The 23805-nt window shown below is 45.1% G+C and overlaps 1 protein-coding gene across 1 annotated transcript in view; it reads right to left on the reverse strand.

The window, feature by feature from the left end:
* LOC117414836 (reelin-like) overlaps positions 1-23805 on the reverse strand; it is a 146873-nt gene that overhangs the window by 83349 nt on the left and 39719 nt on the right. The window contains exons 4-8 of the mRNA XM_059027774.1: positions 14650-14720; positions 5193-5225; positions 4522-4600; positions 3854-3950; positions 3500-3551 (exon numbers count right to left, since the gene is read on the reverse strand). Of these exons, the coding sequence (XP_058883757.1) occupies positions 3500-3551; positions 3854-3950; positions 4522-4600; positions 5193-5225; positions 14650-14720 (332 nt within the window). The remainder of the gene's footprint in view (positions 1-3499; positions 3552-3853; positions 3951-4521; positions 4601-5192; positions 5226-14649; positions 14721-23805) is intronic.

The raw sequence follows: 23805 nt of genomic DNA on the forward strand, positions 1-23805 counted from the left end.
CAGAGAGGTATAGTAAACCATATTCAATAAAGATGGCAAACCAGGGTAAACTATACTTAAATGCACAATATAACCATGGGAAATGCATGGCAAAAAAGTGCAAAAATACCATGGCAAACTTTTATAAAGGTTCCTATGGCTTGGTTCCTTCTATGAGGTAGTTAATGCCATGACAAGGTGACCAGCATGACACAATGATGTCATTGTCTTCACTTAGGCTTTCCAGCATCACAGTCAGCTGGTCTGCGCCCCAATGCGTTTGAATTGATATGATGTGTTTTTAATTGATATGATGCGTTTTTAATTGATATGATGTGTTTCTAATTGATATGATGTGTTTTCAATTGATATGATGTGTTTTTAATTGATATGATGTGTTTAAATTGATATGATGTGTTTAAATTGATATGATGTGTTTTTAATTGATATGATGTGTTTGAATTGATATGATGTGTTTTTAATTGATATGATGTGTTTTAATTGATATATGTTTTTAATTAATATGATGTGTTTAAATTGATATGATGTGTTTTAATTGATATATGTTTTTAATTAATATGATGTGTTTAAATTGATATGATGTGTTTTAATTGATATATGTTTTTAATTGATAAGATGTGTTTACCAATCACTCACTTGCACCCTCACTCACTCACACTCACTCACTCGCTCTCGCACTCACACTCACACTCTCTCAATCTCGCAGTTGCACTCTCACTCGCATGCTCACACTCACTCATTTGCACTCTCACACTCAGTCACTCACACTCTCTCTCTCGCACTCTCACACTCAGTCACTCACACTTTTTCTCTCGCACTCTCACACTCAGTCACTCACACTCTCACACTCAGTCACTCACACTCTCTCTCTCACTGGCACTCTCACACTTAGTCACTCACACTTTCTCTCTCGCACTCACACTCACTCGCACTCTCACTCTCACACTTAGTCACACTCTCTCTCGCACTCTCACACTCACTCACACTCTCTCTCGCACTCTCACACTCACTCACACACTCTCTCGCACTCTCACACTCACTCGCACTCTCACACTCAGTCACTCACACTTTCTCTCTCGCACTCTCACTCAGTCACTCACACTCTCTCTCTCACACTCTCACACTCACTCGCACTCTCACACTCAGTCACTCACACTCTCTCTCTCACACTCTCACTCGCACTCTCACACTCAGTCACTCACACTTTCTCTCTCGCACTCACTCGCACTCTCACACTTAGTCACTCACTTTCTCTCTCACACTCTCACACTCACTTGCACTCTCACACTCAGTCACTCACACTCTCTCGCACTCTCACACTCACTCGCACTCTCACACTCAGTCACTCACACTTTCTCTCTCGCACTCTCACACTCAGTCACTCACACTCTCTCTCTCACACTCTCACTCGCACTCTCACACTCAGTCACTCACACTCTCTCTCTCACACTCTCTCTCTCGCACTCTCACACTCACTCGCACTCTCACACTCAGTCACTCACACTTTCTCTCTCGCACTCTCACACTCAGTCACTCACACTCTCTCTCTCACACTCTCTCTCTCGCACTCTCACACTCACTCGCACTCACACTCAGACGGATGGGCTGTGTCTCAGAGAGGTGCAGGATTATAGAAATGGAGAGCAGAGGATTAAGAGATAATAAATCACAGCCAGTCACCATCTCCCCAGAGAGGAGAAGACATTTACCAAACATATTGTAAATGAGATCTAATTAAAATGCTGGACTATTAAATGAATCAAATACAACTATTATTATTATTATTATTATTATTATTATTATTATTATTATTATTATTATTATTATTATTATTGCTGTTCTATTGCAATACTGCACACAGTGCACAGCATTTCCAAATAGCTGGGAGGCTTGCATGGCGACCCCCTCTCTTTCTTTCCAATATTTTGTTTTGCAGCTTATATGAATATTATATTTTAAGAACATAGTTTATTTTATTTTTTTATTCTATGTTCAAAAGTTAAATTAAATGAAAAAAGAAAAAGAAAGAAAAAATGCATTAATAATAAAATTATTAAAAGAAACGTAATAAATCCAAACGCTGGTCATGGAAATAATGTAGTTGCTTTTAATATTTCTAAATGTGGCACTATTGAATGTTTAATACAGTAGCGATGGCTGTGTTAAAAAAAGGATCTGCATCTTCCAAGTGCCACAGTCCTTGAGTGAACAGTAAATATGCCCCCTGCTGTTTACCAAGAATATCTTTTTACATTAAATAAAGTAAAGGAGTGAAATACTTTAATAAAGTCGCCCCTCAGCCAATCCTATCTTTGGTCTCTGATTCCCAGGCTTCGCATTCCCAGACTCATTAAAAACATCTCCACGGATCGGAGCTCCAGTTTTAATTTGGTCTGCTCTCCCCAGAGACGGATAATTTGTCTCCCGTGCCCTCCTCTCCGCGCCCCTGTGAAATGCGCTCCGTCTTCACACCCGGTCCCTCACCCATAACAATCTCTCTTAACTGTCTCTCCGACACGCCCTGCTGACCTCAGGGCCAGGGGGGGGGGGGTCTGGGAGGCTGGGGAAATGTTTAATTGCCTTCAATGGAAATGGAAATCCTCCTGCTGGGGAGGGGGGGCTTCTGCGATCCCCAGAGATTGACCCCCCCGTCACAGACTGGCCTTCCGACATACGGTCTGTTTCTTAGAAAACAATTTCAGCATGGCTGCTTAGATAACAATCTCAGAGGCTCAGCAGTAAAAAGATATCAGGGTCTTAATAAGCAGACCTTCTTTGCACCTGGTTTTGTTATTCTTTGACACCTCTTTCCCAGTATTTGTTTTGCATGTGGCGCTAATAGACCCCAGATCCCAATAGACCCTGACAGTCCTTGCTGCTTTGGTTCAAGCTGAACTCTCTCTGCTGTGAAATGGAAATCCAGGCAGGATGATTTAGTGCAGGTTTTGTAAAAGCCCCGAAGCTGCTAGCAGGCTGCGCTGGCCCTGCTAAATTTAGTGTGAGCAGACTCACTCAGGCACGGGCCCCTCCAAGCTGAAAAAGGACGGACTCTTTGTACAAGACATCGCTACTAGAGAGAGCTGCGGACAACGCTCTCCATTAATACTAATGGAGAGAAAACCTTTTTAAAACCTTGTTGAGCAGGTCCTTCCAGGTCGTAGTGCTGGGGAGCTGGGGCTGTTCGGTGCTGAAACGTATTCTGTGTATTGGCATTTTATACACAGTCACCCTCCTCTTTGACTTATTCTTCAAGCAAAATCTTTTCCACATAAAATCAAGCTGCCCCGCACACACAGCACTCCAGGATGCCGTCAGCATGCACTGTATTTGCTGCATGGAACGCTCAGCCTCAGCAGCAATCTCACCCACTGTCAGACTGGGGTGAGGAAGCAGGACCCCACTGCAAACAGGACGAGGCTTCACTGCAGACTATCCTGCAGTCAAACTCCACTTTGAACAACTGTGTGCGGGGCTAAAGAAGTAAACACTGCTCACTTACCGATAGAAAACTGCAGGACAGAGGCGGTGGTCGTGTTCAAAGGTACACTTGTCTAAACAAAGTAAAAAAAACATTAAAAAGACTTTTTATTGTTGAGAAGAGGTCTTCGTTATGCTCAGTCCCTGAAGCACTAAACTCTCCAGCACTGACACCCTGCTCTAAAACACTCCATTCTAAGTTGTCAGCTAATATTAACATTGGGTGATATTTCCTTGAAGTAATTCATTCTGATTCCAGCGTATTGGCCCTGTGATGCCCTGCTCTGGTTATTCTCCCCCTACACCCCCAGTGCAGGGCTGTATCCTCTCTGTGTCGGGGAGGGGGGGATTCTCCCAGTTGTTCTCTGATATTTACCAGCTCTCTTGGCCCATGTGGTTCACAGAAGGTGATGGCATTGCCGTGCATGAGGACCCCACACTGCTCCCCAAGTTCACAGTTACTGCAATCTGACCTGGAAGAGAGCAGAGAGTTTGAACAGGCAGCAAAACAACATGAGCCTCGTCCCTCAGCTCTAACCACTAGAACACACTGCCTCCCTCCCTCCATCCCTCCCTCCCTCCCAGCCCCTCAGCTTTAACCACTAGACCACACTGCCTCCCTCCCAGTCCCTCAGCTCTAACCACTAGACCACACTGCCTCCCTCCCAGTCTCTCAGCTCTAACCACAAGACCACACTGCCTCCCAATCCCTCAGCTCTAACCACGAGACCAAACTGCCTCCCAGTCTCTCAGCTCTAACCACGAGACCACACTGACTCCCAGTCCCTCAGCTCTAACCAAGAGACCACACTGCCTCCCTCCCAGTCCCTCAGCTTTAACCACTAGACCATACTGCCTCCCTCCCAGCCCCTCAGCTTTAACCACTAGGCCACACTGCCTCCCTCCCAGTCTCTCAGCTCTAACCACGAGACCACACTGCCTCCCAGTCCCTCAGCTCTAACCACGAGACTACACTGCCTCCCTCCTAGTTCCTCGGCTCAAACAATTTAATTACACGCCCTCTAATTGTGTGGATCCACCTACCAGATATTGGAATTCAGCTCCCCCTGTTGGTTGGAATCGAAATCGTCCCGAAGGATCACATTGTCTCCATGGATCTCAGCTGCACGGGAAAGGGATGAGTGACAAGAGTGAGAACTGGATAAATATTATTTATACTGTACGACACTGAAGATCCTTTCAGACTATCACAGATAAATATTATTTATACTGTACGGCACTGAAGATCCTTTCAGATTATCACTGGTAAATATTACTTATACTGTACGGCACTGAAGATACTTTCAGATTATCACAGAAATATTATTTATACTGTACGACACTGAAGATCCTTTCAGATTATCACAGGTAAATATTACTTATACTGTACGACACTGAAGATCCTTCCAGATTATCACAGATAAGTATTATTTATACTGTACGACACTGAAGATCCTTTCAGATTATCACAGATAAGTATTATTTATACTGTACGGCACTGAAGATCCTTTCAGATTATCACTGGTAAATATTACTTATACTGTACGGCACTGAAGATCCTTTCAGATTATCACAGTTAAATATTATTTATACTGTACGGCACTGAAGATCCTTTCAGATTATCACAAACAGATAAATATTGACTGTAATGTTTCACTGAAGGATTCCATGTGAGATCAGTGAACAGCAGGGTGAGGTGTGTCTGCAGTACTCACCCAGACTGGGTCTCAGGGGGGACTCTGTGGGGGCTGAAAGAGAAAACACAAGAGAATCACCACTGATACCAGCTCACTGCCAACACAGGAGAATCACCACTGATACCAGCTCACTGCCAACACAGGAGAATCATCACTGATACCAGCTCACTGACAACACAGGAGAATCATCACTGATACCAGCTCACTGACAACACAGGAGAATCATCACTGATACCAGCTCACTGACAACACAGGAGAATCATCACTGATACCAGCTCACTGCCAACACAGGAGAATCACCACTGATACCAGCTCACTGACAACACAGGAGAATCATCACTGATACCAGCTCACTGACAACACAGGAGAATCATCACTGATACCAGCTCACTGACAACACAGGAGAATCATCACTGATACCAGCTCACTGCCAACACAGGAGAATCATCACTGATACCAGCTCACTGACAACACAGGAGAATCATCACTGATACCAGCTCACTGCCAACACAGGAGAATCACCACTGATACCAGCTCACTGACAACACAGGAGAATCATCACTGATACCAGCTCACTGCCAACACAGGAGAATCACCACTGACACCAGCTCACTGCCAACACAGGAGAATCACCACTGATACCAGCTCACTGCCAACACAGGAGAATCACCACTGATACCAGCTCACTGACAACACAGGAGAATCATCACTGATACCAGCTCACTGACAACACAGGAGAATCATCACTGATACCAGCTCACTGACAACACAGGAGAATCATCACTGATACCAGCTCACTGACAACACAGGAGAATCACCACTGATACCAGCTCACTGACAACACAGGAGAATCATCACTGATACCAGCTCACTGACAACACAGGAGAATCACCACTGATACCAGCTCACTGCCAACACAGGAGAATCATCACTGATACCAGCTCACTGACAACACAGGAGAATCACCACCGATACCAGCTCACTGACAACACAAGAGAATCACCACTGATACCAGCTCACTGCCAACACAGGAGAATCATCACTGATACCAGCTCACTGAAAAACCTATTTATTTAATACAGCATCTAACAATAATAATAATCAACACCCCAGAAGCAGATGACAGGAGAAAAACTTGAGAAACAGCAGAGATTTGAAAAACTGGACACAGAGAAAAAATCATTAATTTCTGTAATAAAGTCCAGTACCTCCAGCTAGGTTTGAATTCCTGTGCATGTAAATATCTTCAGTACAGCCATTGAACTTTAAAGCAGAACTTTTGACAATAAATCAGATGAGGTTCTTCTCTCTCTCCTCTTCCAGCTGGTAATAACAGTGAGCTGTGATCTTTGATGAAGTGCCCCGCGGGACAGATTACCCAATAACTCTGCTTTAATGGGGAGCAGTTTCTGTGATTAACAGAGCGCGTGCAGATAAACGCTGGCGTAAACGCTGCAGCGTTCATTTCCTCATTCCTTTATAGTCTCTTTTACAATGTGAGATATCAAGATAGCAGCACTGTCTGCATCAGCTTAGCCTCATTATACTGGGTCCCCCTGGGGGGAGTGGTGGAGAGCTCCTGGACAGAGTACATACTGGAACATAATATCAGAGTGCTTTCAACACTTGTTTAAAAAGGAGAATATCAAACCTTCCAGATACGCTTCCGACGTCCTTAGTTTAAGCTTTTAAAAGTTAACATCTTAGACCTTGTGATCGCAATTACAAATGCACCGGAATAATGAAACGGTCTAACTTTAAAAGTGCGGACGTGGCAGGGACTGAATGAGAGTGGCACTGGCAGGACTTGGAGCAACAGGCAGGCTTTTAACTTGCTTACTAACATGCAAACAATGTGGCTAACCTTCGGGAGGACAAGGTGAGTCCACCCCACGAATGAGCAACACAAGCCCGTTAGATATAAAGGAAGAATCGACTATGGTATTCAGGGAGAGCAACAATGTTTATTCATGGAAGAAAACAGACCAGGAGCAAGTGAGCGTGAGTTTGTGTTAACGATTCACAACGCAGTCTGGCCTGCTTGGTCTGCACTCGTTAGCAGACAGAACGGTATTGAAATCCTCTGAATACACTGTCTGGAATGTAAGCACTACAAGTTACTGTTTTGTACTGAATGTTCATTGCAAACATCTTTCCACAGGTAGAGTCTAGTGGACTCACTTTGTCCTCACGAAGGTCATTTTTGTGTGTTGCTGGTTGCTTGTTAAATATCTTTGCTATTTAAGCATTGACGTCCGAGTTAGCAGTCAAGACCTATAACATAATTCTCTTTTTAGAAAGTGGGTGCACTGTTCCGGTCAATCCAGCCTGCCCCTGCAGTCAGTGTTGGTTTTATTGTGTGTATAGTCTGAGATCTTTCATGTGTCCCCGTCCTCTGCAGCCATTATCTTCCCCTGCAGTTGGCATCTGAAAAGAATGAACTGTAGGGCTAGTCCTTGGTGTCCTTGCTTAGGGCCTGATTTGTGTGAGGTGCCTGAGAAAGGAAGCTTTTAGACATTGTGTACTGTAGCACTTTATCAAGCCAGTTGTGATTTAAACTCCTGAACTTGTCCCCCAGCAGGAGCCTCTGTCATAGTAGGGGTTTGATTTGACTGTCTGAGATGCGTGATTGAATGGGCTTCCAGTGATTACTCTCTGAGCGCTGCAGCCAGGGGACTCTGCTATTAACTGTGCATCTTGTAAATCACTCTGAGCTCAGCTCGCTTCCACATGCAGAAGCACATCTCAGCCCTCTGCTTTGGAAACATCACTTACAGGAGTTCCACAGCGATGGAATTACAGTGAGTCACATGAACTCAGGCTGGGGCTGTAAAGGAGCCGGTTTGAACATGACAGGACGGGTTTGAACATGACAGGACGGGTTTGAACAGGACAGGACGAGTTTGAATATGACAGGACGGGTTTGAACATGACAGGACCGGTTTGAACAGGACAGGACGAGTTTGAATATGACAGGACGGGTTTGAACATGACAGGACCGGTTTGAACATGACAGGACCGGTTTGAACATGACAGGACCGGTTTGAACATGACAGGACCGGTTTGAACATGACAAGACGGTGTGATGGAGGAGGTGGTAGAGTATGAACAGTCTTACAGAAAATACACTTTTTGTTAACAGAATTGAATGGGGGGCCGCTGCAATTTTTGCATCTATTTTTGTTAAATGAATAAATAAATTTTAAAAAGCAATAGCAAGATACCACCCAAAACGCAACGATGTAACTTCTCCCATGGCTTGCTATTTTGATAGAAATGATGATGTTGTTGTTTTTCCCTTAATAAAAAAATGAAGGCAAAACCTGCACTGTAGAAAGAGAAAGAGAGAGGTCTTCACTGTAGGTCAGCATATACATCTATAAACCTTTACTTATTAATCAATACAGAGAGACCCACACACAGAATCACTTTCAAGGGGGGCTGGGGGAAGATTTGAAGTAGGAGAATGTGTCAGTCAAGCATTGCAAACGAGGTGAGATCATGAATATCAAAAACCAAAACCAGACAGATTTCAGATAATCCCCGAGCAAACCTTCAGCCTCTGCCTCCCGGGGCGCAGAGCAGCGAGAGCAGAGCCATGCCCGAGCCAATTCATTATTTACTGTATCAGAAGTGATTTAATCAGGTGGATTCAGACAGATCAGCAGAAACACAGGAACTGCCTTCACAAATATTAAACTATTCACAATCAGGAGTCATTTAAACAATCTAGTTTTATTTGTATATTTTTTAATTTGATTTTATGGATTAAATAAATATTATTTTTGTGTAAAACAAACCATTTTTTCCATACATATTAAACTTTATTTGAGACTTTGCGATTGTGTTTTGAACTCGTCCCAAATTCAAGTCTAAAGTGAGGTGGTCCTTTCTGGAGCTCACTGGGTTTATTTTAATGATCTAAAAGCAGTGGATTTAAATAGTGCCATGGTTTAACTATGAATCCTGCATGTGTGAGTTACTGACCCCATTATTAACATCATCACTGAACACCATAACTTACAGTGGAGAGAGGTGGTGTCAGTTCAGGATCACAACTCTAAACTGACCACCACTTATGGGGACATTGAAATGAAATGACGCGGCTCCAGCGCAGGGCAACACACTGCTGGGGTTCCTGTCGAGAAGGCTTCTTCAGTAATGCATCAACACATAAAACTGTCATAGCTGCAGAACAAGTGCAGAGCGACACTTCAGGTGGAGAGTCAAGAACAAATATGTGAGGAATGGGGGAGTCTGTGGAATCCAGGACAGGGGAGAGGGGAGCAACAGCAGCCTCTGTGGGTCTCATGTGGACTGGCTGGCTGCTACCCTGTCATATCCACAAGAGTCTTGCACTTGGCAAAGCCACAGTGATTGGAGTGCCTGAGGGCATGTACTCAGTGGCTGTGTTCATGCTGGGGTGTGTAAGGATATGCAGGAAAGGGAAGATGTGCAAACCCATCCCTGTGCTGTACAAACTGACAGACAGTCATCCTTCAGTCTCTGTCAGCTCCTGCTGCATTAAGAGACACTAAACCCAACAAACAAATCCCAGCTAAAAGCAGCCAGACGGCTCTCACAGAGGATGAATCACCTGCGATTCAGGAGTGGAAAATGCAAGCACTTCAATACCAGAGCAGCGAATTGCTTCCCAAATCTCAAGAGTGAGGCTCAGAGAGGAGAAGGAGGTCTGCCGCCCAGGGCTCTCTGAATCCTGGCTGATTTGTAATTTAAATTTCCTGAGAGCACTCCAACACAATGTGACAAATTATAGAAGAGTGGAGGAATTTGCCTGGAACGAGATCTGGAGCAGCACTTTCATCTCCCTGTCGATGCATGCTTTATTACATTGCATCTCCCACGACGCCACTCTGCACATTTACGACCTTCAAGTATTCTAATTAAGGACTGGCTGTTACATTACTGGCTGTAGCAATTAGAAACATCGCTTAACTTTCCAGTTCTGACCTCCCTTCCTGTGAAATGGAAATGACTTTGGGCATTGTTACAGTGAAATGGAAATGACTTTGGGTATTGTTACAGTGAAATGGAAATGACTTTGGGTATTGTTACAGTGAAATGGAAATGACTTTGGGTATTGTTACAGTGAAATGGAAATGACTTTGGGTATTGTTACAGTGAAATGGAAATGACTTTGGGTATTGTTACAGTGAAATGGAAATGACTTTGGGTATTGTTACAGTGAAGTTTGAGGCACTGTTTGTGTCGGGCTGAGCAGCAGAACTCATTACTGCAACTGGTTAAACCAGTTAAAGAACCGACTCACAGTCCTGTAACAGACTGTCAGACCCCGAGCGAGGGAGGCAGAGTCACCTCATCACAGCAAGCACTGCTCGTGTGAATCCACCGGTCACACTCCTGTAACAGACTGTCAGACCCCGAGCGAGGGAGGCAGAGTCACCTCATCACAGCAAGCACTGCTCGTGTGAATCCACCGGTCACACTCCTGTAACAGACTGTCAGACCCCGAGCGAGGGAGGCAGAGTCACCCCATCACAGCAAGCACTGCTCGTGTGAATCCACCGGTCACACTCCTGTAACAGACTGTCAGACCCCGAGCGAGGGAGGCAGAGTCACCTCATCACAGCAAGCACTGCTCGTGTGAATCCACCGGTCACACTCCTGTAACAGACTGTCAGACCCCGAGCGAGGGAGGCAGAGTCACCCCATCACAGCAAGCACTGCTCGTGTGAATCCACCGGTCACACTCCTGTAACAGACTGTCAGACCCCGAGCGAGGGAGGCAGAGTCACCTCATCACAGCAAGCACTGCTCGTGTGAATCCACCGGTCACACTCCTGTAACAGACTGTCAGACCCCGAGCGAGGGAGGCAGAGTCACCTCATCACAGCAAGCACTGCTCGTGTGAATCCACCGGTCACACTCCTGTAACAGACTGTCAGACCCCGAGCGAGGGAGGCAGAGTCACCCCATCACAGCAAGCACTGCTCGTGTGAATCCACCGGTCACACTCCTGTAACAGACTGTCAGACCCCGAGCGAGGGAGGCAGAGTCACCCCATCACAGCAAGCACTGCTCGTGTGAATCCACCGGTCACACTCCTGTAACAGACTGTCAGACCCTGAGCGAGGGAGGCAGAGTCACCTCATCACAGCAAGCACTGCTCGTGTGAATCCACCGGTCACACTCCTGTAACAGACTGTCAGACCCCGAGCGAGGGAGGCAGAGTCACCCCATCACAGCAAGCACTGCTCGTGTGAATCCACCGGTCACACTCCTGTTACAGACTGTCAGACCCTGAGCGAGGGAGGCAGAGTCACCTCATCACAGCAAGCACTGCTCGTGTGAATCCACTGGTCACACTCCTGTAACAGACTGTCAGACCCTGAGCGAGGGAGGCAGAGTCACCCCATCACAGCAAGCACTGCTCGTGTGAATCCACCGGTCACACTCCTGTAACAGACTGTCAGACCCCGAGCGAGGGAGGCAGAGTCACCTCATCACAGCAAGCACTGCTCGTGTGAATCCACCGGTCACACTCCTGTAACAGACTGTCAGACCCTGAGCGAGGGAGGCAGAGTCACCCCATCACAGCAAGCACTGCTCGTGTGAATCCACCGGTCACACTCCTGTAACAGACTGTCAGACCCTGAGCGAGGGAGGCAGAGTCACCCCATCACAGCAAGCACTGCTCGTGTGAATCCACCGGTCACACTCCTGTAACAGACTGTCAGACCCCGAGCGAGGGAGGCAGAGTCACCCCATCACAGCAAGCCCTGCTCGTGTGAATCCGCCAGCTGCGCTGTGGAGAGGAGCATGCTGGCACCCTGGAATCACATCCTCTTAGAATCTCAGCAGCTGCTGCAATCTGTGCAGCTGTGTGGGGGTTTACCAAACTTAATAATAATAATTAAGAAGTTAAAATAATATATAATAACCAAAAGTATCCCTGTGCTCTGTTCTGCTGTGGTCAGTAAACATCCTGTGGTCCTTTTTAAAGAAAGGTCTCCTGGCCAAATCTCACCCCTACCATATTCCAGAAACAAAGTGTTTATGCCTGGTCCCATACCAGATCAAGAAAGCTGCCAGTTTGCTGCATCACTTTCAGTAGTTTGACATTCTTGCACTTCCCAGTTGGTTTCACCTCGAGAGTGTGTCTCTTCACTGCCTTCTCTCCCTTGTTAAGCAACCAGCAGCTTCTCCTGAAGGACAGGCTAAGTATCCACTGACCCCCTTGACCCCAGAGACATGGCTGGAGGAAGTGGAAGAGACTGGCTGGGTCATGGAATTATTGTGTTAGTATATTACCCCTTTAAACGAGGCACTATAAAAACAAATACTGTGAAAAGAGAATTGCAATCCTGTTATCCTAAAAATGCTTTAATTGTTCAAAAACACAAAATATTTTTGACAGTTTTTTCTTTTTTTCTTTTTTTGGTAGTTCTTTAAAGCCACTATGAGGAAACTGAATCTCAGCCCGTATTGCAAAACACTGTACTGGGAAAAAAAGCACAATGCAGAACAGGAATCCAGAACAGTACATACAAAACAAACCCTAATAATAACACTTACAAAATGCATTTAGAAATCTATTTAGAAGCACATGTTAAAATATACTCCAAAATGGCTGCTTAAATATATTGCAATATGTTTTCAACGGATGCTGAAAATGATGGGAATATATAATGTACAACTAAGGCCAAACGTTTTCATCATCCTATAGAAACTGACAAAAATGAAAAAATGTGACTTTTCAGAATCTAACATGAAATACTGTACTATTGTTATAGCATTCGGTAGACTTTTGCAGTTTCTTTGATTTCATGATGTTAAATAATTATGTTCATATAGTTTTTATTTTTAATGATGTCTCAATCCTAAAATTCTAGATGATGCAAAAAGTTTGGCCATAGCTGTATACTGTAACATATTATGGAAAAAGAAATCAAATGCTGCTGCTGGTCAGTGAGATGGTGGGTGTGTCTCTGTCATGTTGTTGAGATGGTGGGTGTGTCTCTGTCATGTTGTTGAGATGGTGGGTGTGTCTCTGTCATGTTGTTGAGATGGTGGGTGTGTCTCTGTCATGTTGTTGAGATGGTGGGTGTGTCTGTCATGTTGTCTCTGGTCAGTGAGATGGTGGGTGTGTCTCTGGTCAGTGAGATGGTGGGTGTGTCTCTGTCATGTTGTTGAGATGGTGGGTGTGTCTCTGGTCAGTGAGATGGTGGGTGTGTCTCTGTCATGTTGTTGAGATGGTGGGTGTGTCTCTGGTCAGTGAGATGGTGGGTGTGTCTCTGGTCAGTGAGATGGTGGGTGTGTCTCTGTCATGTTGTTGAGATGGTGGGTGTGTCTCTGTCATGTTGTTGAGATGGTGGGTGTGTCTCTGGTCAGTGAGATGGTGGGTGTGTCTCTGTCATGTTGTTGAGATGGTGGGTGTGTCTCTGTCATGTTGTTGAGATGGTGGGTGTGTCTCTGTCATGTTGTTGAGATGGTGGGTGTGTCTCTGTCATGTTGTTGAGATGGTGGGTGTGTCTGTCATGTTGTCTCTGGTCAGTGAGATGGTGGGTGTGTCTCTGTCATGTTGTTGAGATGGTGGGTGTGTCTCTGTCATGTTGTTGAGATGGTGGGTGTGTCTCTGTCATGTTGTTGAGATGGTGGGTGTGTCTCTGTCATGTTGTTGAGATGGTGGGTGTGTCTGTCATGTTGTCTCTGGTCAGTGAGATGGTGGGTGTGTCTCTGTCATGTTGTTGAGATGGTGGGTGTGTCTCTCATGTTGTTGAGATGGTGGGTGTGTCTGTCATGTTGTCTCTGGTCAGTGAGATGGTGGGTGTGTCTCTGTCATGTTGTTGAGATGGTGGGTGTGTCTCTGTCATGTTGTTGAGATGGTGGGTGTGTCTGTCATGTTGTCTCTGGTCAGTGAGATGGTGGGTGTGTCTCTGTCATGTTGTTGAGATGATGGGTGTGTCTCTGGTCAGTGAGATGGTGGGTGTGTCTCTGTCATGTTGTTGAGATGGTGGGTGTGTCTCCGTCATGTTGTTGAGATGGTGGGTGTGTCTCTGTCATGTTGTTCCTGGTCAGTGAGATAGTGGGTGTGTCTCTGGTCAGTGAGATAGTGGGTGTGTCTCTGGTCAGTGAGGTGGTGGGTGTGTCTCTGGTCAGTGAGATGGTGGGTGTGTCTCTGGTCAGTGAGATGGTGGGTGTGTCTCTGTCATGTTGTTGAGATGGTGGGTGTGTCTCTGTCATGTTGTTGAGATGGTGGGTGTGTCTCTGTCATGTTGTTGCTGGTCAGTGAGATAGTGGGTGTGTCTCTGGTCAGTGAGATAGTGGGTGTGTCTCTGGTCAGTGAGGTGGTGGGTGTGTCTCTGGTCAGTGAGGTGGTGGGTGTGTCTCTGGTCAGTGAGATGGTGGGTGTGTCTCTGTCATGTTGTTGAGATGGTGGGTGTGTCTCTGTCATGTTGTTGCTGGTTAGTGAGATAGTGGGTGTGTCTCTCACCTCCCTGCTCACACAGCTGCTGAGCCAAGGCGTCTTTGAAGATGATCTGTCCTCTGTGTGTGGCCGTCGCCCTGCCAGGGAGGAAGAGAAACAACAGCAGAGTCTTAATGATTCGCATTTCAAGCACTACTTGACACATTGCATTTCTCATGTAATAGAACGCTCTCATTGCTCACTGAATGTAGACTCCTCTAATTATCTCCTTTCACATTTCACTTTCCTGCTCAGAGGAATCCTTGCAAATGTGTCATTTTTTCATTTTAGAACTTTTTGCAACTTCTCTCTTCGAACTGTTCAAAGCTCATTTCAATCTTGTCTGCGTCAAGCATGTTACAAAGAAGAATCTCACAGCCACCCTCTCTAAAGAGCTGTTAAACCACCTGTCATAATCACTAACAGAATCATAGCTATATAACACAGTTCACAGATTGCATACTGGAAATCTGCAAATATGTTTCATTAATACAATGGTAATAAAGTTGCTCTTATAAGAGATGTGCATGATTAGTAACAGAGCTTCAGTAATGGATTGTGCAAATGGGACAGAGCCCCATAATCTGAATAAACCCTAAACATACTGTACAGCCAGGTAGTCACTCTGTGACAGTGGATACTAATACTGTACAGCCAGGTAGCCACTCTGTGACAGTGGATATTAATACTGTACAGCCAGGTAGTCACTCTGTGACAGCGGATATTAATACTGTACAGCCAGGTAGTCACACTGTGACAGCGGATATTAGAGGAATTCAATCATGTTTTTTCTGCCACTTGTTTTAATCGAATGGTCTAGTGGATTCGCACAGTCAAGTTAAGAACATAAGAAAGTTTACAAATGAGAGGAGGCCCCATTCAGCCCATCTTGCTCGTTTGGTTGGTAGTAGCTTATTGATTCCAGAATCTCATCAAGCAGCTTCTTGAAGGATCCCAGGGTGTCAGCTTCAACAACATTACTGGGGAGTTGGTTCCAGACCCTCACAATTCTCTGTGTAAAAAAGTGCCTCATATTTTCTGTTCTGAATGCCCCTTTATCTAATCTCCATTTGTGACCCCTGGTCCTTGTTTCTTTTTTCAGGTCAAAGAAGTCCCCTGGGTCGACATTGTCTATACCTTTTAGGATTTTGAATGTTTGAATCAGATCGCTGCATAGTCTTCTTTGTTCAAGATTGAATAGATTCAATTCTTTTAGCCTGTCTGCATACGACATACGACGGGATGATTCTGGTCGCTCTTCTTTGCACTCTTTCTAGAGCAGCAATATCCTTTTTGTAACGAGGTGACCAGAACTGAACACAATATTCTAGGTGAGTTGCACAATAGCAGGGAAACTCCACCAAGAGCTGCCTTGAATTTGATCATGTTAGCCGTCTAGTCTTAATAAACAAACAAACAAACAGTACGCTTTAGAGAGACAGACAAAACAAACAAAACACTCACGGTAATAATCACAGTATCAGTCCTTTCGGTTCTTAGCATAACTATCACAAGGGACAGATCACCTCACTACGTCCCCTTTATGTACCTTCAACCATGACCCCTCTGTTAACGAGCGCACCCGCTCCTCCAATCCGTGGATGCCACACCGTTTACCTTCTGGGTCAATGATTTAGTTTACCGTAGCTCAGCCCCCTTTCTAGATGGCCGACTTCCGCCTAACCCTGGGAATGAACTGTCTGGCCATCCAGTCCAGGGCACTCTGTTCCCTTTACTCAGCACCCTCACATGGAGGGAAGGAGATCTAACACCAAGAATCATTCGATCTCTGTCACAGTCTCTAAGAAGGGACTACACCTGGAACAACGCCAACAGAAATGCCAGGAGAACCTGATTGCTGTTGCCTAGACAACACTTCCAGATCGATGTCAGAACAAGTCAGATCCACAGTGTATCATGTAATAGTCACTAGAAAACACTTCCAGATCGATGTCAGAACAAGTCAGATCCACAGTGTATCATGTAATAGTCACTAGAAAACACTTCCAGATCGATGTCAGAACAAGTCAGATCCACAGTGTATCATGTAATAGTCACTAGAAAACACTTCCAGATCGATGTCAGAACAAGTCAGATCCACAGTGTATCATGTAATAGTCACTAGAAAACACTTCCAGATCGATGTCAGAACAAGTCAGATCCACAGTGTATCATGTAATAGTCATCTGATGATGGTCCGAACGCATATTTGGCCAGACTCACCAAGCAGCTTGCCAGACCATCTATCTACAGAGGCAGGTATAGGGTGGTGAGCAACAAGCAGTGATTTACTAGCTAGCACAGACAGAAGACCTTGGGTATATGGATGTACACTGTGCACCCCAGGGTACTCATGCTTCACTCCTGGGACGGCTCAATTCATCTTCCAGAGGCAGTATTACACAATGTGCAGAACGCTATAAGCACTGCGAGCAGGTAATGCACCTGCATCTGACCAAATACACACAGGGAACCTTAAGGGCAGGTTTAGTGTGAAATAAATGATGAAAACTTTATAACAAAAGCAGCTTTGCAGCGTGACAGCGTCGTGTTGCACGATCACACGCACACGCGCACACACACACGCACGCACGCACACACACACACGCACACACACACACACACGCACGCACACACGCGCATGGACACGCACCATTACAGATCAGCTCTGACATTTCTGCCTCCTGACTGCTGTCTCGCTGTAGTTTTTATGGGCGCCAAGTCATTTAAACGTTAATTTCGGGTTCATGAATAATGCAGAGGGACGTTCATTAATTAGTAACTGGCTCATATGTAACAAAAAAATTTAATTACATTCATATTTTGAAATAGTTTAAAGACCGATTTGGGTTCAGTATTTATGAATAAAACATGGTGTGTAATGAACAACAGGAGAGTGTGTCGGAGCACGGCTCTAAATAGAAGGGGCCTCGATGGATGTGCCTGAAAGAACAAAGCTGGGCTGATCGGCTAAGAAAGCCTGGATTGAGGAGTCTCTGCTTCAGGCAGAGGCGAGGAGTCTCTGCTTCAGGGAGAGGCGAGGAGTCTCTGCTTCAGGGAGAGGCGAGGAGTCTCTGCTTCAGGGAGAGGCGAGGAGTCTCTGCTTCAGGGAGAGGCGAGGAGTCTCTGCTTCAGGGAGAGGCGAGGAGTCTCTGCTTCAGGGAGAGGCGAGGAGTCTCTGCTTCAGGGAGAGGCGAGGAGTCTCTGCTTCAGGGAGAAGCGAGGAGTCTCTGCTTCAGGGAGAGGCGAGGAGTCTCTGCTTCAGGGAGAGGCGAAGAGTCTCTGCTTCAGGGAGAGGCGAGGAGTCTCTGCTTCAGGGAGAGGCGAGGAGTCTCTGCTTCAGGGAGAGGCGAAGCTGCATGATTCACGCTGTGTCTTAAAGAGTGGCTTTCATCCAGGTGTGTCTACCGTGGATCTATTGTACTGTGCCATTGGAAGAGTAGGGTTATCCAAAAGACCCAGAGAGAGAGAGAGGCAGACTGGGGTCAAGCAGGGACTTGTCATTGCATTTACAAACTGTATATTCATTTATATGTTTTCCAAATTTAGAGAGTCAATTATTTCACACAAAAAAACCAAACAAACTGAAAAGTCAATGAATCACAATATTGTGAATCTGATGTATAGTGTAGCAGCGTGCCAGAACAGAATAAACACCGTACTATTGACTTTGAGTTAAGGGTGGAAATACGACACACACCCACTGTCACTCAGAGAGCTGCTCACTGGAAAAGCTGCAATTAAATCAGGACTGCAGGCTTGTTAGATTGCATGTTCAAGGCAGCAATAAACACCACAATTAGCAGACTGGACAGAAGATTCCCTGTAATTGAGTGGCTGACAGCTTGTACAGAAGGCACAGCCCTCTAAACACATGTGGAAATGTCACTCTGTGCATACATCAAAGCTTTTACATTACACAGAGCTCCTCGGCTGCTTCAATCCAAACCCTGAAGAAAAACAAGAAGCGTTTGAAAGCAAAATTGTTTAGAAGGGATCAGCACAGCCGCAGCACTGGCAGATTGCAGTGGAGCGGGTCTGTAAGCACAGATTGCAGTGGAGCGGGTCTGTAAGCACAGATTGCAGTGGAGCGGGTCTGTAAGCACAGATTGCAGTGGAGCGGGTCTGTAAGCACAGATTGCAGTGGAGCGGGTCTGTAAGCACAGATTGCAGTGGAGCGGGTCTGTAAGCACAGATTGCAGTGGAGCGGGTCTGTAAGCACAGATTGCAGTGGAGCGGGTCTGTAAGCACAGATTGCAGTGGAGCGGGTCTGTAAGCACAGATTGCAGTGGAGCGGGTCTGTAAGCACAGATTGCAGTGGAGCGGGTCTGTAAGCACAGATTGCAGTGGAGCGGGTCTGTAAGCACAGATTGCAGTGGAGCTGGTCTGTAAAACAGATTGCAGTGGAGCGGGTCTGTAAGTGCAGATTGCAGTGGAGCGGGTCTGTAAAACAGATTGCAGTGGAGCGGGTCTGTAAGACAGATTGCAGTGGAGCGGGTCTGTAAGTGCAGATTGCAGTGGAGCTGGTCTGTAAAACAGATTGCAGTGGAGCGGGTCTGTAAGTGCAGATTGCAGTGGAGCTGGTCTGTAAGACAGATTGCAGTGGAGCTGGTCTGTAAAACAGATTGCAGTGGAGCGGGTCTGTAAGCACAGATTGCAGTGGAGCGGGTCTGTAAGTGCAGATTGCAGTGGAGCTGGTCTGTAAAACAGATTGCAGTGGAGCGGGTCTGTAAGTGCAGATTGCAGTGGAGCTGGTCTGTAAGACAGATTGCAGTGGAGCTGGTCTGTAAGCACAGATTGCAGTGGAGCTGGTCTGTAAGACAGATTGCAGTGGAGCGGGTCTGTAAGACAGATTGCAGTGGAGCTGGTCTGTAAGACAGATTGCAGTGGAGCTGGTCTGTAAGCACAGATTGCAGTGGAGCTGGTCTGTAAGCACAGATTGCAGTGGAGCTGGTCTGTAAAACAGATTGCAGTGGAGCGGGTCTGTAAGTGCAGATTGCAGTGGAACAGTGGTTTATTGAACTACACTCGTTCAGGCTCAACCCTATAAATATCCAGTGTAATAGCACCGCGTCCTGCATCCCCAGTCTGGGAGAAGCTGAACTCAGATTCAGACAGGCCAGTGGGCTGCACATGATGGCTCAGTTATTCTGTTCCTAGAGGAAGAAGAGAAGCTGCATTTTCCAGGCTGAACAGCGATGGCACAGGACTGGAAGTGGGGGCTGATTGAGTGAATGTTTATTGTAATTAACTGCCTGTATCGTATCGGAGCACAAAGGAATAATTGAAATGAAAATGTACTGTTTACTGCACAGATTAGGAACAGTAAGTGTTCTGCAGGATAATGCATTTGGGTTTGTTTGTGACTGATGAGTTTTCTTTGCCACATCCCATTGTATATTATCCTCATACATACATATATATATATACATATAAATATATATATATATATATATATATATATATATATATATATATATATATATATATATATATATATATATATATATTAATTACACACACATTCATACCAAAATGGACATACTGTATACAGATCCATATCGATAACATATTGTTAAGGGTCTTCAGTAATTATAAGAATTGTCTGGATCAAGAAGAAGTTTGCAGCAAAACTGTGACGGATCTGAACACCACCATTCTTTAGCTGCACGTGACTCGACATTAATGGCGTTTCATTGACCCTGTTTTTAACATCACTGAACATATTGAAAATCCAGGGGAGCTGGTCTGTGAGGGACCAGGAGCACATGTTCAGATCTGCCACTGTTGAAGATCATCAGGCTGGGCAGAGAGAGCGAGCGAGAGAGATAGCTTGTGTGGGCTGATAGGATGTGTGTTCAAGCCCTGGAAACAGTCTGTCATTTGTGTCTGCCAGTACAACGCTGGTGCAGTTTTTGCTGGTTGAGTTCAGTTTGCAGAAAAGTGCTAGCGTCCTGTGCTGGCGAGGTCCTTTGTAAGCAGATGGTGGTTAATTCAGGTGCTCGGGTGATTGAAGCTCCACAACATTCCTTTTCAATTACAGCTAACAAGATGAATGCGGGAGCACTCACTTTACTTTTTCTATACACACTGCCAGCACGTCTAGGCCTCTGGTACGGCACAAGTGGGAAGGTTGCAGGTTGTTTGAGTGATCAGGCCTCCTCTCACACACAGCGCTAACGCAGCCCTCGGGAGCACTTTGGGGAAAGGATATCCAGCCGGTAATTAAAGCAATCTCCTTCCGAACAGATGCTCACGCTGCCTCGCCAGAAAACAACTCGGAACAAAACAAAACAAAATGATCTGTAAAAATGAAGTCATACGCACAAGAAGAGAGGTGTCCTGAGGCTCTGCAGAGAAGACACAGTCATTCTTTCACAGGACGGAGATAAAGCCTAAAGTCTATTTTCACCTTTGTTATCCGGTTAACACGCTAATTCGGCATTCGGAACACACAACAAGCAGAATATAAATAGATCAGCTTGCTTTGTATTTCCCCTTTCGTCCATAAAGTTGAAAGGACCTTCTTCAAACACATCTGTAGAGATTTGTATCAAGGGCAGTCCAATGGGATGTGCAATATGCTCTTTTGTGTGGGTTTGTGTGTAGTAGGGTGGATAATCCAGCTCTTATTTGTTTCATTGAATATATTCCTATGGGGCAGATCTGGGACAGTCTTGATAATGAGTAAAAAGTCTAAGGGTCTGCATTGAAATCTGAAATGAATTTATAGAATCACTTCCTGTATAATGCTTGAGGGACCTGTAGTTTTATTTGAAGGGTTGAGGAATCAGATCTGCATTGGAAATGATCTTCTTTGAAAATCCTCCAACAGAACTGGTTGTGTTCAAGAGCGATTCCAGAAACATCTGCTTCTCCCTGCGGTTCACTCATGAAGCAGTGACCCGTCCCAGCTCTGCTTGGAACCCATGGACACGGCTGTAGGCTTGATAGCAGTGGAGAACGAGTCAGGGCTTGAGTCATGGCCAAGAACACCATGAAGGGGGCTGACTCCCTCCAATCAGACCATCTCTCTGGTTATCCGAATAGAAATGTTCTGCAATCCTTGTGTATAGTAAATCCTTATTCAGTGTGGAGTAAGAACACCGTGAAGGGGGCTGACTCCCCTCCAATCAGACCATCTCTCTGGTTATCCGAATAGAAATGTTCTGCAATCCTTGTGTATAGTAAATCCTTATTCAGTGTGGAGTAAGAGGGTGGCAGTTACAGGCTGGGTGGGACTGAGACACACAGAGACAGAGTTCACACATTCAGCTCAAACCAGGACCTCCTGGCTGCCAGTCCTCAGCTCAGACCACCTGACCACACAGCATGCTATTATAAACCATGCACAAGAAAAGACTCTGCTATAAAAACAACAATCTAAAAATAATGAAGCACGCTGAACCTCGTGTCAGACTGGGCTCACCTCAGAACTGTGGTCATCAACCCAGACTGGGATCCAGGCAACCCAAGCAGTGACATCATCCGCTCAAAATGCAGAGTTCCATTCCAGAACCACAGCACTCAGAGTGCAAGGGCATGCCTGCTTTCTGTCTCGCTTCATTTCAGCCTGCATGTTCACTACTTCAGACCAAATGCAACAAGTTTGAAGTACACAGAAAGAGTACTTGGAACTGCAAACGCAAGTCAAAAAGGAAGTTAGAAAGGCTGAGAGATAGGAATCAATATTGCTAAGGGGGCTAAAACCAATTCAAAAATGTTTTTTCCAATATTATAACAGCAAGAGAACATTCAAAGAGGAGGTTAAATGTCTAAGAGACACAAATGGCAAAATCATAGACAAACAGAAAAAAATAGCAAATATATTAAATGATTACTTTTCACAGGTTTTTACAAAGGAGGACACGGACAACATGCCCCACATGTCGACCTGTTCCTATCCAGTTTTAAATAACTTTAGCATAACAGAGGCAGAAGTGTTAAAGGGATCAGGAGCTCTTAAAATAAAGAAATCCCCTGGGCCGGATGAGATCCTCCCAATAGTACTCAAAGAAATGAAAGAAACTGAAACTGAACGCTGTAGGGATTCAATGAAATGCATGCACATGGATTAGGGAGTGGTTAACATGTAGAAAACAGAAAGTACTGATTAGAGGAGAAACCTCAAAATGGAGCAAGGTAACCAGTGGAGTACCACAGGGATCAGTATTAGGTCCTCTGCTATTCCTAATCTACATTAATGATTTAGATTCTGGTATAGTAAGCAAACCTGTTAAATTTGCAGATGACACAAAAATAGGAGGAGTAGCAAACACTGTTGCAGGAGCAAAGGTCATTCAAAATGATCTAGACAGCATTCAGAACTGGGCAGACACATGGCAAATGACATTTAATGGAGAAAAGTGTAAAGTATTGCACGCAGGTAATAAAAATGTGCATTATAAATATCATATGGGAGATACTGAAATTGAAGAAGGGATCTATGAAAAAGACCTAGGAGTTTATGTTGACTCAGAAATGTCTTCATCTAGACAATGTGGGGAAGCTATAAAAAAGGCCAACAAGATGCTCGGATATATTGTGAGAAGTGTTGAATTTAAATCAAAGGAAGTAATGTAAAAACTAACAATGCATTAGTAAGACCTCACCTAGAATATTGTGTTCAGTTCTGGTCACCTTGTTACAAAAAGGATATTGCTGCTCTAGAAAGAGTGCAAAGAAGAGCAACCAGAATTATCCCGGGTTTAAAAGGCATGTCGTATGCAGACAGGCTACAATAATTGAATCTATTCAGCCTTGAACAAAGAAGACTACGCGGCGATCTGATTCAAACATTCAAAATCCTAAAAGGTATAGACAATGTCGATCCAAGGGACTTTTTCAACCTGAAAAAAGAAACATGGACCAGGGGTCACAAATGGAGATTAGAAAAAGGGGCATTCAGAACAGAAAATAGGAGGCACTTTTTTACACAGAGAATTGTGAGGGTCTGGAACCAACTCCCCAGTAATGTTGTTGAAGCTGACACCCTGGGATCCTTCAAGAAGCTGCTTGATGAGATTCTGGGATCAATAAGCTACTAACAACCAAATGAGCAAGATGGGCTGAATGGCCTCCTCTTGTTTGTAAACTTTCTTATGTCACAATTATTATCAGATCAAACAGCACGATGCTGCGTGAAGTCATGTGCTGATATTTTCAGTTGGGCAGGCATTGAAG

Source organism: Acipenser ruthenus, chromosome 7 (assembly GCF_902713425.1).
Source record: "Acipenser ruthenus chromosome 7, fAciRut3.2 maternal haplotype, whole genome shotgun sequence".
Taxonomy (NCBI): domain Eukaryota; kingdom Metazoa; phylum Chordata; class Actinopteri; order Acipenseriformes; family Acipenseridae; genus Acipenser; species Acipenser ruthenus.